This window comes from Drosophila miranda, chromosome 4 (genome assembly GCF_003369915.1).
Source record: "Drosophila miranda strain MSH22 chromosome 4, D.miranda_PacBio2.1, whole genome shotgun sequence".
Taxonomy (NCBI): Eukaryota; Metazoa; Arthropoda; class Insecta; order Diptera; family Drosophilidae; genus Drosophila; species Drosophila miranda.
Window position 1 is genome coordinate 14,052,366 of NC_046677.1, and position 14,544 is coordinate 14,066,909.

General features: G+C 45.7%; 2 protein-coding genes across 2 annotated transcripts in view; both read right to left on the minus strand.

Moving 5' to 3' along the window:
• The window catches only part of LOC108162626 (centaurin-gamma-1A), a 61,949-nt gene that overhangs the window by 34,576 nt on the left and 12,829 nt on the right, over window positions 1-14,544 (minus strand). The window lies entirely within an intron of this gene.
• On the minus strand, window positions 13,115-14,049 carry LOC108162630. Its single transcript, XM_033392545.1, has 2 exons — window positions 13,822-14,049; window positions 13,115-13,757 (listed from the first exon to the last, which is right to left on the minus strand). Exons 1-2 carry the CDS (start codon window positions 14,019-14,021, stop codon window positions 13,205-13,207), a joined length of 753 nt encoding a protein of 250 aa, XP_033248436.1. The 5' UTR covers window positions 14,022-14,049; the 3' UTR covers window positions 13,115-13,204.

The following is a 14,544-nucleotide window of genomic DNA, read 5'->3' on the forward strand; positions in this document are numbered from 1 at the left end:
GGATCCCGTAGATGGGACTAGCCCTCGTCCGTTTTGTTGGGCTCTGGCTGCACATTACACGAGTGTGTGTACGGGCTATTGTCAGTTTCCCACTGAATGGGCGACAACTTTGCGAAAACAAACCGCCGACCCACTTTTGCGCACAATGCCCGCAGGATACTCGTAAATAGGAGAATCCGGACGGAGGAGAAGGAGCCTCAATGTAGAGCAAAACTCATTTAGTGGCTGCTGCTGCTGTTGCTGCTGCTTCTGCTTCTGATGTTAATGTTGACTGACTGCGCTGCTGTATTATCCTTTTTATGTAAGCAGTAAACGGGAGCAGAGCAGCACAATGGAGGAGGAGGAGGAGGCGATTTCTCATTTGGCACAGGACGACAGGAGGACATTCCATCAAATGTAGGTCGAACGGCAGCATGCCCTGCCAGCGAATCCTCTCCACATTGTTGCCGATAGATTTCCGCATAGTCTGGCGCAGGACATGGCAGAGGAGTTGCTCATGCCACGGGCATGTGTGAGTGTTTGTGTGTTTGTGAGTGCAGGTGTTTGTCCCAAATCTCTCGTTGGCCCGGGCCCAGGCCCAGGCCCAGGCCCGAGCACAAACCAAATGCTGACAGGCGACTAATTACTTGAAAAAGCCAAGCTAAAGGGATTTCTGCTGGATCAACAGGATCAAGCCCCGAAAATGGCCAACGCGCACAGACACACGGACAAGTCAATGAATGGCCGTCCGCCGCACGTTGTTCTCCTTTTTCTAGAGCCATCCGTCCATCCATTCGGCCTACCTGCCAGCCCATAAATCCCAGACTGACATTCTGTCAACGTCAATGTGGACATGTCTCCTCCCGAAAGCCAAAACAGAGCACGCCCTGACGACCAAAATGCGCTAAAAAAAAACACACACAACACATGCATTGCAAAAACATTGAATCGATTGATGTTCGGGATGGGAATCCATTCTCTGTGCGAGAACGAAACATTCACGGGTGCACACAAAAAGATTCCTCAGAACTCCCTGGATGAATCTTTATGTTTTTTGTAGATCCACTCAGTATTTGGCCTGGGAAGAGCCAAAACATCCATTGGGGATCTAACGTATTGGTCATTGAATAAAAGATGAAAGATAAATAGATAAAAGAAAGATACATTTATAGATAATGATAGATACAGATAAATATATATTTACAATGTACAAACATAGATGACAGACAGATACTCAGATACATGATAGATAGCTGATAGATAGATAGATGGATTTCACCTCAGGAAGGGATATATTGTTCGGGATTTGATTTGCATAAAAGGATTTTGTTACTTCAATGAGAAGTATTCCAAATAGATACTCGTATCTTTATTAAAAAACTTAAGATACAGAGCACACAGCTCGAATTTGCTGCACTTTGGAACATTTCAACATCAATTAGAGTGCATCAAAAGAAAGGATAAACCACAAAATCCCAGCGATAGCCGCCTTTTACAGAAACCCCAACAGACGTCTGAGCTGGAATTTCCAGACCGAAAATTGCGAAAAGCCTGTCATAGTCGCCGTCTCAACTCCAGTCCTAAGCCTCCCAGAAATAGTGAATGAAATGAAATGAGTTCCTTACAAACGGCCAAACATTCAACATTCTCAGCCCAGAGCGCAGGAAGGACGACACGGCAACAGGGAGAGGGAGAGGACACATGCATTCAGGCGGCTACTTCCTCGGGACAAGAACGGACACGGAAAAACCTAAATAGTAAATCCTTTTCTTCGGGCCGCAAGAAAATTGCGAAAACCGCCCGAAGGCGCAGGCTGAGGCCAAGGATGCTGCCTGAGATGGGGTCGGATTGGTTCGGTTCGGTTCGGATGCTGTGGAATGGGATGGGATGTCGGCGGTCGGAAAGGAAAGGAAGCCTGTGAATTTGTCAAAGAGTTGTGCAAACATCGAGGAAGAAGGGGAAAACAAGAGCAACAACAAATCGAATGCAATCAAAATTAAAGCGCTTAGAGCTGTGACAACAGCGCGGGACAAACAATTGTCGAGCAATCCTTTCGGGATTTCGCACAAAGAATCTGCTGCTGAGCTGAGCCCAGCCCAGCCCTGTCGGGGATGTCCTGCCGGCAATTTAAGCGAATTAAAACGGAGTTCGTATTGATTTAGGTTTCTGGCTCGGCCCGAAAAAGAAGCGAACGGAGGAGCCGCCAGGACGAAGATGTCTCCTGCTGTGCCCTAAGAAAAAATACACAGCCGAAAATAAGATCGAGATGGGGGAACGGGAATACGCAAACAAAAACAAGAATACAGCACTCGAAGCGTTTAACTTTGGCTTAAGTGTTTGCCAGGACGTGGCCTGGCCCTACCCCTTTTACCTGACAGCAACAGCAACAGGAACAGCTCCTTGCCACAACTCGAACGTGCAACGTTGCAATGATGCAGAACAGCAACAGTTGCACAACTCGAACGTGCAACGTTGCATATCCTGCCCCTGCCGTTCGCCGTTGGCCGTTGGCGGGCTGCGGTGAGCAGCCACCGAAAAAATCCCTCCAAGTGTCATCGACACTTGTGCGGCTGCCTTAAGGGTTGCCCCCGTCTCAGGAAGAGCAACTGGAACAGGCCCTGAAAGTGGATGAGGAAGAGGCAACAGTGCCAGGATAAAGAGCACGAAATAGGCCTGAATGTGTCGCCTAAGTGCTAATAATTGTGCCCTCGCACAGTTGGCGGTCGCCCCTGGAGGAAAAAAACTTTAGACGAACTGCGTTCAGGACTTCCTACGGCTAACCGGTGCAGGATCTGCATAGCAACGCTCCCCGAGAGAAACTCCACCCAGTCTGAGTTCGAGCAAACTTTGTTGATCTGAAACTCATAATAACTGAGCTCCGATGCGGATCCAGAGGCGGAATATTTACACGCGGCGAGAGGTGTGGAACCTCGTAATTTGTGGTAATAGAAGGATGCGAATCGTGTATTAGGGAATGAGGTATTTTGAAGGAATATAATCTAATAATTATGGGAGAAATGTAAAGAGACGCGGGATCTAATCGTGCTGATGCATTGAAAAGTACCATCAAAGTGAGTGACAACAGAAAAGGTTGAGCTTTTGATCCTTTTCCATCAATTTTAAGAAGCGACACGAAAGGTTAAGGTTCAATAGAACAGTGTGCTTTAGTTAATAGTTGTATCTGATTCTGACAGGGAGATAACATAAAGCTGATCTGTGACAGTAGAGTGGATGTACAGTGGCTCGAATCTTAAAAGAATCAGTTTTTTATTGTTTATAACTTTATTCAGCTTATTTTGCATCGATTCGACTAATTTTCCTGTGGTTTCTGGCCTAATTTTCCCCACTCCTCTGTGAATTCTGTTGATAAGTCAGTTTTTACGTTCTAACATGTTTTCATTCGATACGAGTATCAACCAAAAATTGTCCCTTCCCTGCAAAGTCAGGCTATTGAGATGTCGGTAAGTAATTAATTATCAAATTGGCCAATTCCAAGCAATTCCCGATGTTTTGGAAAAACCTCTTTTATTCCCAGCTTTTCGAATCTTTGAAGGTTTTCCTTCCGCCTTCTTTTATTCCTGTTTCGGGAGCACACAAATGTTCGGTTTTAGGTCTCGCTGTAATCGGTGCATGCGGTGCAGCACGTGGTTTTTATACCCGATACTCAAAATGAGTATTGGGGTATATTAGATTTGTGTAAAGTGATGTGTGTAACGTCAGAAGAATCGTTTCGATCCATAAAGTATATATATTCTTGATCAGCATCAATAGCCGAGTCGATTGAGCCTGTCTGTCTGTCGTCCTTCAGCGCTAGTGCTCAAAGACTATAAGAGCTAGAGCAACGATGTTTTGGATCAGACTTCTGTGATATGTCACTGCTACAAAATATTTCAAAACTTCGCCCGCCACTTCCGCCCCACAAAGACGAAAATCTGTGCATTCACAATTTTAAAGATATGAGAAAACAAAAACGTAGAATTGTAGAGAGTGACATATCTTTAAGACTGCGAATCTGAATTGGATCGTATTATTATTATAGCAGCATCAAGAAAACAATTTCATTTTTCTCGCCTGTCTCTCTCTAACACACACGTAGCATAGGCGGCTTTGCTTAGAGTAAACATTAGCGCCTAGATCTCAGAGACTACAAAAGCTAGAGCAACAAATTTGTATCCACATCTAATATATCGGACGAGACGAGTTTGTTTCAAAATTCGCCACACCCTTCCCCCGCAAAGACGAAAATCTGATATTCAAAAATCTCAGAGACTATTAAGCTAGAGTAACCAAATTTGTATCCGCACTCCTGTTAGATCTAACTATAAAACGTGTATCTCAAAATTTCGCCCACCCCTTCGCCCACACAAAGGACGAAAATCTGTTGCATCACAATATGCACATTCGAGAAAACTAAAAACGCAGAATCATAGATAATGACCATATCTATCAGATTGCTGAGTCTGGATCAGATCAGATCATTTTTATAGCCAATAGGAACAAATCAATTTGCAGTGGCTACGCAGTGCCCGACGTCACGCTCAGACTGATTTTCTGTCTCTCTCGCACGCACTCTTTGTCGTGTCGTTTAATATTAGCGCGTCTGCCGAGGAGAGCATACTGACTTAGTATCGGTATAACGTAGAGTTGCGGTGTCCGCAGCAACTCACAACGTTTCGTTTTTTTACTTTTGTCCACACGCTGCTGCGTTTTTGGAGCAGAATTTAATTATCACTGTTGCCATCTCGCTTGTGTGTGATCTATGGACTAGAGTCGGAGGCAGAGACACACAAAGAGAGAGCGAAAGCTCAAACGTCATGACTGAGCGAAAATAACTACATGGATTTGATACTCCCTGCAGCATGGCAGCTGCCATGCCGTTGATACATCGTTGACGGTCAGCTTAAAGCTCAGAAAAACTTCACACTCCACCGGTGCAAGTGCGCACACACACTGCTAGCTTTGCTGTGCTGACAACTTCGAAAGCTCACCCAAATCAGCTCTGCTTTGAATGATCGATCAATGATGGCTTTGTTATCTTGAAGCTCATTGCTAATATCCTCCATTAATAGCTCGGTGCTATGACAGCTAATATACTAAATAGTGGTCCGATTTGTCCGATTATCCTTTTTTTTATCAACTTGCATATGTATGTATTTAAATACAGATGTCCGATCCGCCCCATTCCCACAAATGATTTGCATAATGAAGGCGCACTGCGCACCCAGCCAAGCTCAAGCTGGCTGGAAAAGCTCCGTTTTTAATTTTTAAAGCTCCTTTAGTTGAGCTCCGCTTACGGCTCCTTTCTCAGCTACAGCTTTAGCGCGAGCGCTTAGAAATTCACTGTTATTTTAATTGCTGATTCTCCTTTGATTCAGTAAGAAATGTACGTGCACTACGCTATATTTTAAATACGTTTTGTTTAGGCTGTAATTTATTTAGTTTATAAAATAATAAAAATGGCACTCCAGAGTATATTTTGAATATCTTCCTATAATTCCTAGTCTAATGTGACTAATTTATGCGATAAATTAGAGCACTTATTCCACATATTATTCCATCATAAATCGTGTAAGCTATCCATTACAAATCAAGTGGGACATATAGCTGTCCTTAATATTTGCCTGGCCATTCTTCGTATTCGCACAACGGCAAATCCATTTAGGCAAATTTCCATTAACAGAACTCTCTTCGGATGATTAATGGTGCTGGAAACCGCACGTGAAACGTAGGCCCTGAGATCTATGAATGCAGGATCAATCCATTGACCAGAAGTTGCCCATTAATGATCGTTCCGATTCGTGTTGAACATCGCAGAAGTCGAGCGGTGCCTGTCGCCTGTCGCCTGTCCACTCCATTCATTGGTTGGCAAAAAAGATCCCCATCATTAGCCGAAAAACTCTGCACACACGGAGGATGGGGGATGCAAGATGATTAATGGTCTGGGCCTCGGCAAGGACCTTACGCCTGCGTGTAGCACTCAAGTGCAGGCCGCTGATCCGTTGCAAATAATTCGTAGCAGGCATCAAAACCGCAAATTGATTGAAGTTTGATGACATCAAGGAACAGACTTTTCCTGAGGTTTTCCGATCCGTTTTTTGTTTCCTTTCCTTTTTTTCCTTTGTGTCTTTATCGGTGTGCTCTCATCTAAGAAATTACTTTCACATGATTTGTGTTGTCATTCGATTTTGTTAAGTTTTCTATGATTTATTTCGTTCCTCGTCCCTCCGCAAGGAGCAGATACGGCAGATAAAAAACAGATCGCTTACCGTTGTGTCCAGACTGAACGGCAATCCCTGAAGATCAGTGTCTCGTAAAAGGAACTTCTGTGACACCACAAAAAGTTAAACGTTTCGTATCTAATGTTGAGTTGAGGAACCACAGCCACAACCGCAAAAAAAGGATCAGATCAGGTCAGAAAGATAAGACGCAATTGGAGGAAACAGGTAATGGATTGAGCCATCTTAGGAGTCTTTGGTTTCATTGTATCTTGTATCGAAAGAAAGCTCTCGACTGCTGAAAGTACTCGTAAGCAATCAAAGATGATTCGATTCAAAAATGGGAATCCACAGAACAGCGACAGGGACAGGGACAGGGACAGGCACTTCCTTCCCGTCTTCCCATCCGCAGGATCTGTCAGCAAACATTAGATGCGAGAGGGGAATCCGCTTGACTCCTAATCCCGACAACACGAAAGCTAAACGGAGTTGATGCCACGTAGGAAGGACGAAGGAACTTTAATTACTTGTAATTATTCAAGCGTAACGTGACGGGACGGGACATGGAACGGGGCGTCCTAAGACAGTCGGGATTACAGGACTACAGGCAGGCACAGAGCAGTCAGACAGACAGACTGACAGCAATCCCTCTCCTGGTGTGTCTGTCGTGTCAGAAATCCAGGATTAAACATATGTAGATCGGAGAGGAGACGGAGACGGAGACACAGAGACGACCTACCGGGGGCTGATTTTTTTCTATTCCTTGGCTGTGATTTTTTTCCGTGATCTTCTTGGCTTGCAGCTTGAGTAACCACACGGCAACGGCGGCAGTCGGCATTCGGCAGTCAGCAGTCGAAAAAATTACAGTTTTAAGGACAATACCCAGCACATCCTTATGAGATTAAAAATGCAAATCAGCCAGCAGAAGGCAGCCGCAAGGAAAATATGATGAGCTCTCCTCCGAGGACCACGAATGACGCTGCAGTTGCCACGAAGGAAAACTGTAATTGTTGTCTGTCAGAAAAGGACTGCGGTCTGACATGACAGCTTCATGTCTCTGTGTGTGCCTCCGTGTCTGTGTGTGTGTGTTTTTTTTTTGTGGCAGCTGCGCATGCGCCATGGACAAGGATGATGTCTTGGCGGTTGCACACGAATTTTATGCAGTTTTGCATTGATTTTCATTAGCATTTTCTGTTATTTTTTTGCTTTTGTTTATCCTCCTGCGGAATTTTCAGAGCCGACATTTTTTACAGCCGCTTGCATGATTTGACATAATTTTGACGAATGATCTCGGGGCGCTTCGGGGCGGGGTTTGAGTCTGTTGCCAGAGCCGCTGACAGGCGGCAATAACTTTATTTCGTTATGGTTTGGGATGGAAAATGGGGTGAGAGGGTCAAAGGAAATCGTTAATGGGAGTCAGGCATGCATCGGGAGAGATCCCCCCAAGCTATTTGAATCATTTTAATAATCTATTTTGATGGAGACTCTATTCCCGAGCAGCCACCAGTCCGCTTCTGAGGATCTTCCTCCATCTCGTCTGTCTTTCCAGCGAAAAACAGCAAGGCTATTAGTAGTTTATATTTCTATTATCTACTACAATTCTACTACTCTTCAAGAGGGAAACATCATATGACAGGCAACCCCCAAATTGTTCGCCTCTTTCAAAGCATTTTTCCAATAACAAATGGAAATTTCACCCAAGGGTTCACCGAGTATACATTTTTGTAAATCATTAAAACTAATTAAACTAATTAATTCCAAAAAATTGCATATAATTTTATAACATTTTATAGCAAAACCCCATTGAAATCAGCAAAAATATTCGTAAGCCTGTTAGGTATTTCTTCTAATATTTTAATATAATATTCCTTTATAGGAAAAACTACATATGTATATGTATATTATGTATTATATTTCTAAATATATTTTCTAAATTAATAAAGTTAATAAAATTTAACCAATTGACATAAAATTTCATTGGCTTTGATGTTGAAACCTTTTGAAGGCAGCAAATGTTTTTTTTTTAATTTTTTTTTTATAGAATTCCTCTTCCCCAAAATTTTTTCTTACATATCAAATCCCAGAACAATGGTAAACATCGGCTAACAGTATATTTTGTGTCTTTTATAAACCCAAGAAATGATTGTTCCGCGCATTAAATTTTGCATTAAATTAAAAAATATATGTTTTGGGTAAATTCCAAAGTGATTTCCTTCTGAAAAATTATCTAAAATTAGTCACATCGATATTGCATTAAACCGCAAACCCAGCAAAAACAGAAGCAGCAGCAGAGCGTCAGCGACCAGAAGGTCATCGAAGCTGGCGAAAAGGGCAGAACTCTGGAGATAACACCGGTAACGGTACCGCCAACGGCCAATGGATATTGGAAACCATCGGATGGAGAAGCAGACAACGGATGTGGAGGGCAGTAGCCAGGTGAAGAGGCGTCATGCCACCAGCAATTTGGAGGCGGCCCCACACCTCTTGAAGGGCAAGAAGGGCCTCTCTTGGCTCCAAGAATGGAGGACTGGCAGGTGCCACCTTCTTGCTGCCGATCATTGCCTTGCTGTGAACGGATTAGGATTTTCGATTAGTCACGTCGAAATATTGCCTCAGGTTTCGCTGACGGAATACTGGCCAGAAACAACTTTAGAATGTCGGATATTATTGGCATCATGATTCCACCAACTTGACAATGGAAAGGCACCAGAAGTTCATCAAGTTTGAGGCAGAGCTTCCACTGGCGCTTTATTTATCTCACATTCAAGGATCGCGCAAGAGGTTTATTTTAGGTCTGGAGATCCGCAGAAGTGAAGATCCCTTTAAGGGACATAAAATCCAAACAAATGGCACTAATTAAACATAAAATTAACAAAACTCCGCACACAATTCGAGCATAGATTGCATTCTGTAGCATTTCGAGGGGTCGAGCAGGGTCGGGGACCCTGCGACCCTGCGACCAGACAATGGCGCCAAAGGGTTAAAGGTGTAAACATCTGACAAAAGTGTCACATCAAAGCGCATTCCTGAGATACGGATACGTATATCCCCTAAGGCAGCTGCCCGCCCAGCATGGGTGTCCTTGGCAGTGCTCGAAAGCCATACGACGCAGAAGGATAACGGCAGGACACCACCTCCCTCATTGTCATGTTAATGGGGCAGCTTGAGTCGCTTTTGTTGCGATATTCTCTCCGATATACCGGCTGTGGATGTGGATGTGGATATGGATATGGAAATGGAAACGGAATCGCGACCAATGCAAGTGTCTGTCTCAATGCGTGTCCTTTGGTTTGCCTTTGGTTTGACAGCTGTCAAAAGGCTAATAAGTCATATTCAATGTTTGTTAGCGACTCCTTGTGTGCATCCCGGGCAAGGATTAATCACTGATTGATGGATGGATGGATTGCTCGAGAGGTGAATGTGTATATGTGGGCAGGATTCATTAGAAGTACCAGCAGAAAAGTTCAAGCGCTTCGATTAGCTGCAGATGAGAGTCGAATGAAGGGAGAAAGTCCATGAAACGCGGTGGATGCAATGAAAAAGAAACAACTTTAAAGATGTGTAAGTAATGAGAAATTAAAGGCCCCCGAGGACCTCTGTCTCTTGTGAACATAATCCTCCATCCAACTATCCCAAGGAATTTCTCAATTAGAGCAGCCAGCAGAGCAACAAATTGATTGATTCCCATCATTCCCACCTCAGCAAAAAGAGAGTGGGAGGGGGAGATACAGGCTGTACAGGCGACACAGGAGACTGCAGGCAGAGGCGGTACTTGTAATCCTGTTAGGCAAAACTTTGGACAGCCCTCCAGGACACCAGCCTCGCCAGCACCCGAACTTCCAATTCCAGCAAGCGAGGAACTTCCAGCAGCCGTTCCACCCAGCAAATGCGCAATTTTCAGCTTGACTTGACTTCAGCCCGTGAAACACATTCGATACTGAGACGCAGACTGAGACTGAGACGGAGACGAGCCCAAGGATGAGTGCAGGGGCATGTCATCCTTAATTGAAAAAATAAAAAGCAGAGCAGCTAAGGATTGCTGCAGCATCCTTACCGGCGGTTCGGCTGTTCATTTACAGGACAGCGCACCTTTTCTTCGCGTGCGATTTTCGGGGAAATTGCGCTGCTCAATTACAGCGAGTCCGTGTGCCCCTGCCCCTGCCTCTGCCTCTCTCTCCTTTTACTCACCGTTGACTTGGCCAGGACAATTGGAAGGCCGCGGAAGGGGCACAGATACAGGAGAAGGGCTACAGATACAAAGTCGCGATCTTACTACGTTTCAAATTAAACCCAAATGGGGTTAATGCGCAACAAGAGAGACGAAGAGACAACGAAAGCAGCGTCTTTAAGTTAACAAAAAGACGCGATTCCATGTGCCACGGAAGGAGGCAAAGGCCTGTACATCCTGGCACTCTCTGATTTATTTGCCTCTTGTCGTTGCCCCTTAATGAATCCTAATTCGAGTACTCGACAATTCGGCGCATCATAAATTTTAAATTAACCCCAATTTCTGTGTATCCAAGGGGTTGCTCTCAATGCAAATATTTACGCCATTCGCCAGTGAGGAAAATTAAAAGCAAAATGAAAAGCCAAGGCGAGCCTTACTCGCTTTCAATTAGCCCTCTGGCTGTTGGCACTCGAGAGGGGGGGAGAGAGAGTGCCGAAGAAAACTCTGGCAATTTAGGCTGGGTTTTTGGGCATCCATTCCCCAGCCACAGAGATGTGGCGAGGCCTCAGAAGAGGACTCGTTCGAAGGGAGGAGATGAGTGGCACTTAAAGGATAACTATGCACAGGACCCCAGGTAATTATTCTACTAAAATGTGGCCAATGAGGTAAAGTCGGGCCGTTACATCATTATTTTCCGGGAAAGAGCAACCAAAATCAGCTTCGATTCTAAGGAGCAGAGCAATAAAGTTCGAATATCGCTCTTAGGAGCGCATAAAGGTCCTTTCTGGGCCCTTCCTACTTCCTACTTCCAGCTGAGCAGCCACCCATCGAGCGAGCCGCGGGCACATACTCTGCCAAGAGTGGGTCTCCCATTGAAAGCGAATGGAGATGGCGACTGGGACGGGTCGGGGCCTCGTCTGTGGTCAACACACACACAAATCGGGGCTAATCAAAGTGGGCCACGAAGCAGACGGCCGAGGGCTTCGCGGAGGAATTTAATGACTCTTAGAAAATTGCATCGTAAATGTCAACAAATGGATGCGAAACTTGTTGGCTGGGACTGAAACGGCAACTTGGGCTGGACTGCGGCCAAAGAGTCAGACAGTCAGTCCGCCATCAGAGCGGCCGCAAGGACACACTGCACAATGCACAATGCACAATCCACAATCCACAATGCAACAGACTGTCCTGTCCGGTAGGTCGTAAAACTTCCTCGAAGACAATGCCGCAAGCAGCAGGACACCAGCAGCATCCTCTTCTCATCTCCCAGATGGGCACCGAGCACGTACTCGGTACTCGTACTCGGAACAAAAAGCGACGAACGGCTGTGTTTCATTTTTGCATTATGACAAACTCAAGAACCAGCCAGCAAGCAAGGTGTGTCCCAGGGGGAAGCAAACAAAACAGAACCGAACCGAACAGAACAGAACAGAACCTAGAGTACGGGCACAAGATGGCCCATAAATTGCAAATGAAATGAGCCAAATCGAATTTCAATTTCTTCTTTTAGAGAACTGAATGGGGAATGGGAAATGGGGAATGAGGAATGTGGAGGAGTGGAGGGGGTGGCAGAGAGATCAGAGATTCTTTCTCCTAGAGTATTTTGCACTAATTAACAACAAATGATGACATCAGACACAAGAGCATCTAAAAAAAGGGAAACCGAATAAAAGAGTGTGGAAAAACCATCTGCCACTCGCAAAACCTGAGGCTCGAAAGTGTTGGACCGTCGCAACGGACGGGACCACGGGACAACGGGACCACCCGTTGACCTCCTGCTGTTCACGAGGCTCGTGCTTCGGGTCGAGGCTCGAGGTCGGGTATTAAGATGTCCTGCTGGCGTTTCCCAAATCCGATTATGGACTTTGCTTCTTTCTCCCTCTCTCTCTCTTCCACTCGCTCTCTGTCCACAAATACCAGCATTAATTTATGGCCAAAAACGATTAGAGCCCCGATGGAATTTCATTCTATACTCACTCACAATAATGCGGAAATCTAGTTGAGCTTACCTGCAAAGAGATGGAAAAGGAATTCTTTAGGGAAGAAATCGTATAAGCTTATATGAAAATGTTGCCGGTGCTGGTTTTTGTATCCTTCTAAAACGCCAAAAAACGCCTTCTGCACCGATTGAGCTCAAAGAGTAATTCCATGTGCAATCCGCTTCGAGGATTGTTTTGGTCTATTTTTGCGGCAGATGTCACGGCAGATCAAGTACGCCAAGAATTGGGAATGTCCTACAGATTTGATCTACTTGATTCTTCCAAACTGTAGTCAGTCTTAAACACCTTAATCAATGGCCCGCAAAAAAAGCAGGAATATGGCCTTTGAATTTGAGTGAGAAAGCACCATTTAGACTGATGACGATCTACTGAAGATGGAACCGAATATTGGGTGTTCTCATGTCGGAGGAGCCAAAAATATTGCAAAACACCCACAAGTAATCCAAAATTAAACTTAGATCTACCTTAAATATCCTCTGTTCTGTGCCACAGTCAAACGTGGAAGGTCTTAGAAATATAGAACGAGTCTCACTAGGAGAAAGCTAGCGATAAAAGAGAGATAGAACTTTACTGCAAAGCTACTCTGTGAGAAAGAGACGGAATCATTTGATTAGGGAACCACTGGGATAGAGCCAGCGGTAGAGAGAGAGAGAGAGAGAGCGGTCATTGAGCCCATGCTAGACATGAAAACTCACCCTTTACTGCACAGCTACTCTGTGAGAGAGAAAACCACACAGAAAAGCAAGGATCAGTTCGATTTCAAGACATTTTTATTCACTTTTCAGCACTTTTCAAAGCAGCTGATCTGATGAGCCAGCCAATCAGCAATCAGCAATCAGCAATCAGCAAATCGGCTCCACTGGCAGTACACCATCGACCAGGCCCAGAATGATGGCGGTTATCTCGTACCAGGCGACATTCTCCAGCACCGCATTCAGGGGCGGAACAATGAGACCCTCCATGAACTGGGAGACCTCTGCGGGATTGTCGTTGACCAGGAGCTCCAAGTAGTCCTTGACCAGATCGTTGACGAGCTTCGTATAGAGGCGACTGTTCATGATGCCCGTTGTCTGGGACCGGGCCTCACCCAGCTGCCAGTTGACCTGCCAGCTCTTCACGTACACTCCGCTGCTGGCTGTCGTGGGGCGGATAACGAAGCTGCCATAGGCCCGGAAGTCGATCAGCTCCAGGCTGAAGACACCGTCGCCCCACAGGGTGAAGTCGGAGCCGAAGAGCCGGGCCAGAATGTCGAGCATGTACTTGGAGCTCCTTACGGACACCCGCGGGAAGTTGATGTCGAACTTGATAGTGTGCAGAATGTTGCTCCACTCGAGCTTCGCGAACTCGAAGCCGTCCAGACCCTCCAGCGTTAGTTCCGTGAAGTTTCCCCGGCACCTGCACGGCAAAGTGTTATCTGGTTATATATTCGCCATGTCCATTCACCCATGCCGACTCTTACCCGAGGCTCTCGGTGGCAAGAGCCACCTGCTGGTAGGCTATCTGGGCGGGGGCCAGCACCGGCACACCCCGTGGCGGATAGCCGCAACGCATCTGCAGGCGCAGGAACTCCGTCAGCTCACGGAGCTGATCATCGAAGAGCTTCGGGGAGCCCAAGGAGCAGCAGAGCAGAGCCACAAATATCACACAGTAACTTCTCATGGTGAAAGCGAGTACTGAACTGCTAAACTACCGACTCCCAAATCAGCCAGAAGATAGACCCAACCAACGCCCCTGCAATCAGCCAAAACGATTAGCCACTTAAGTAGCGCTGCGGCATCGATAAGATTGGATTAGCTTCAGGTGTTCCCTTCAAAGATAGCGAAAAGGCAGACGTCCAGTCCATGCGATCCTCGGACACCCTGCACACACATTCGAATAAAACATCCGATCGTTCCTCAAGATTCCGGGATTTAGGGCATACAACAACAGAGAAAAACCAACTATTATCGGCGAGAGTCGAGTCTAGCATCGAAATGTCGCGTCATTCACACGACGTGAACAAGTGTTTTTGTTGTGCGTCTCGGGACGACCCTCGTCATGCACACGACAGGTATGCTGTTTATTTTGTTTTTACATTCGTGAGACCGAGCCTCGACCCCAGTCTCGAGTAGATCATCAATATCCCTCGTCATGCACAGGACATGCATTTTGTTTGTACATATTCGCACATTCTACTGTGCGT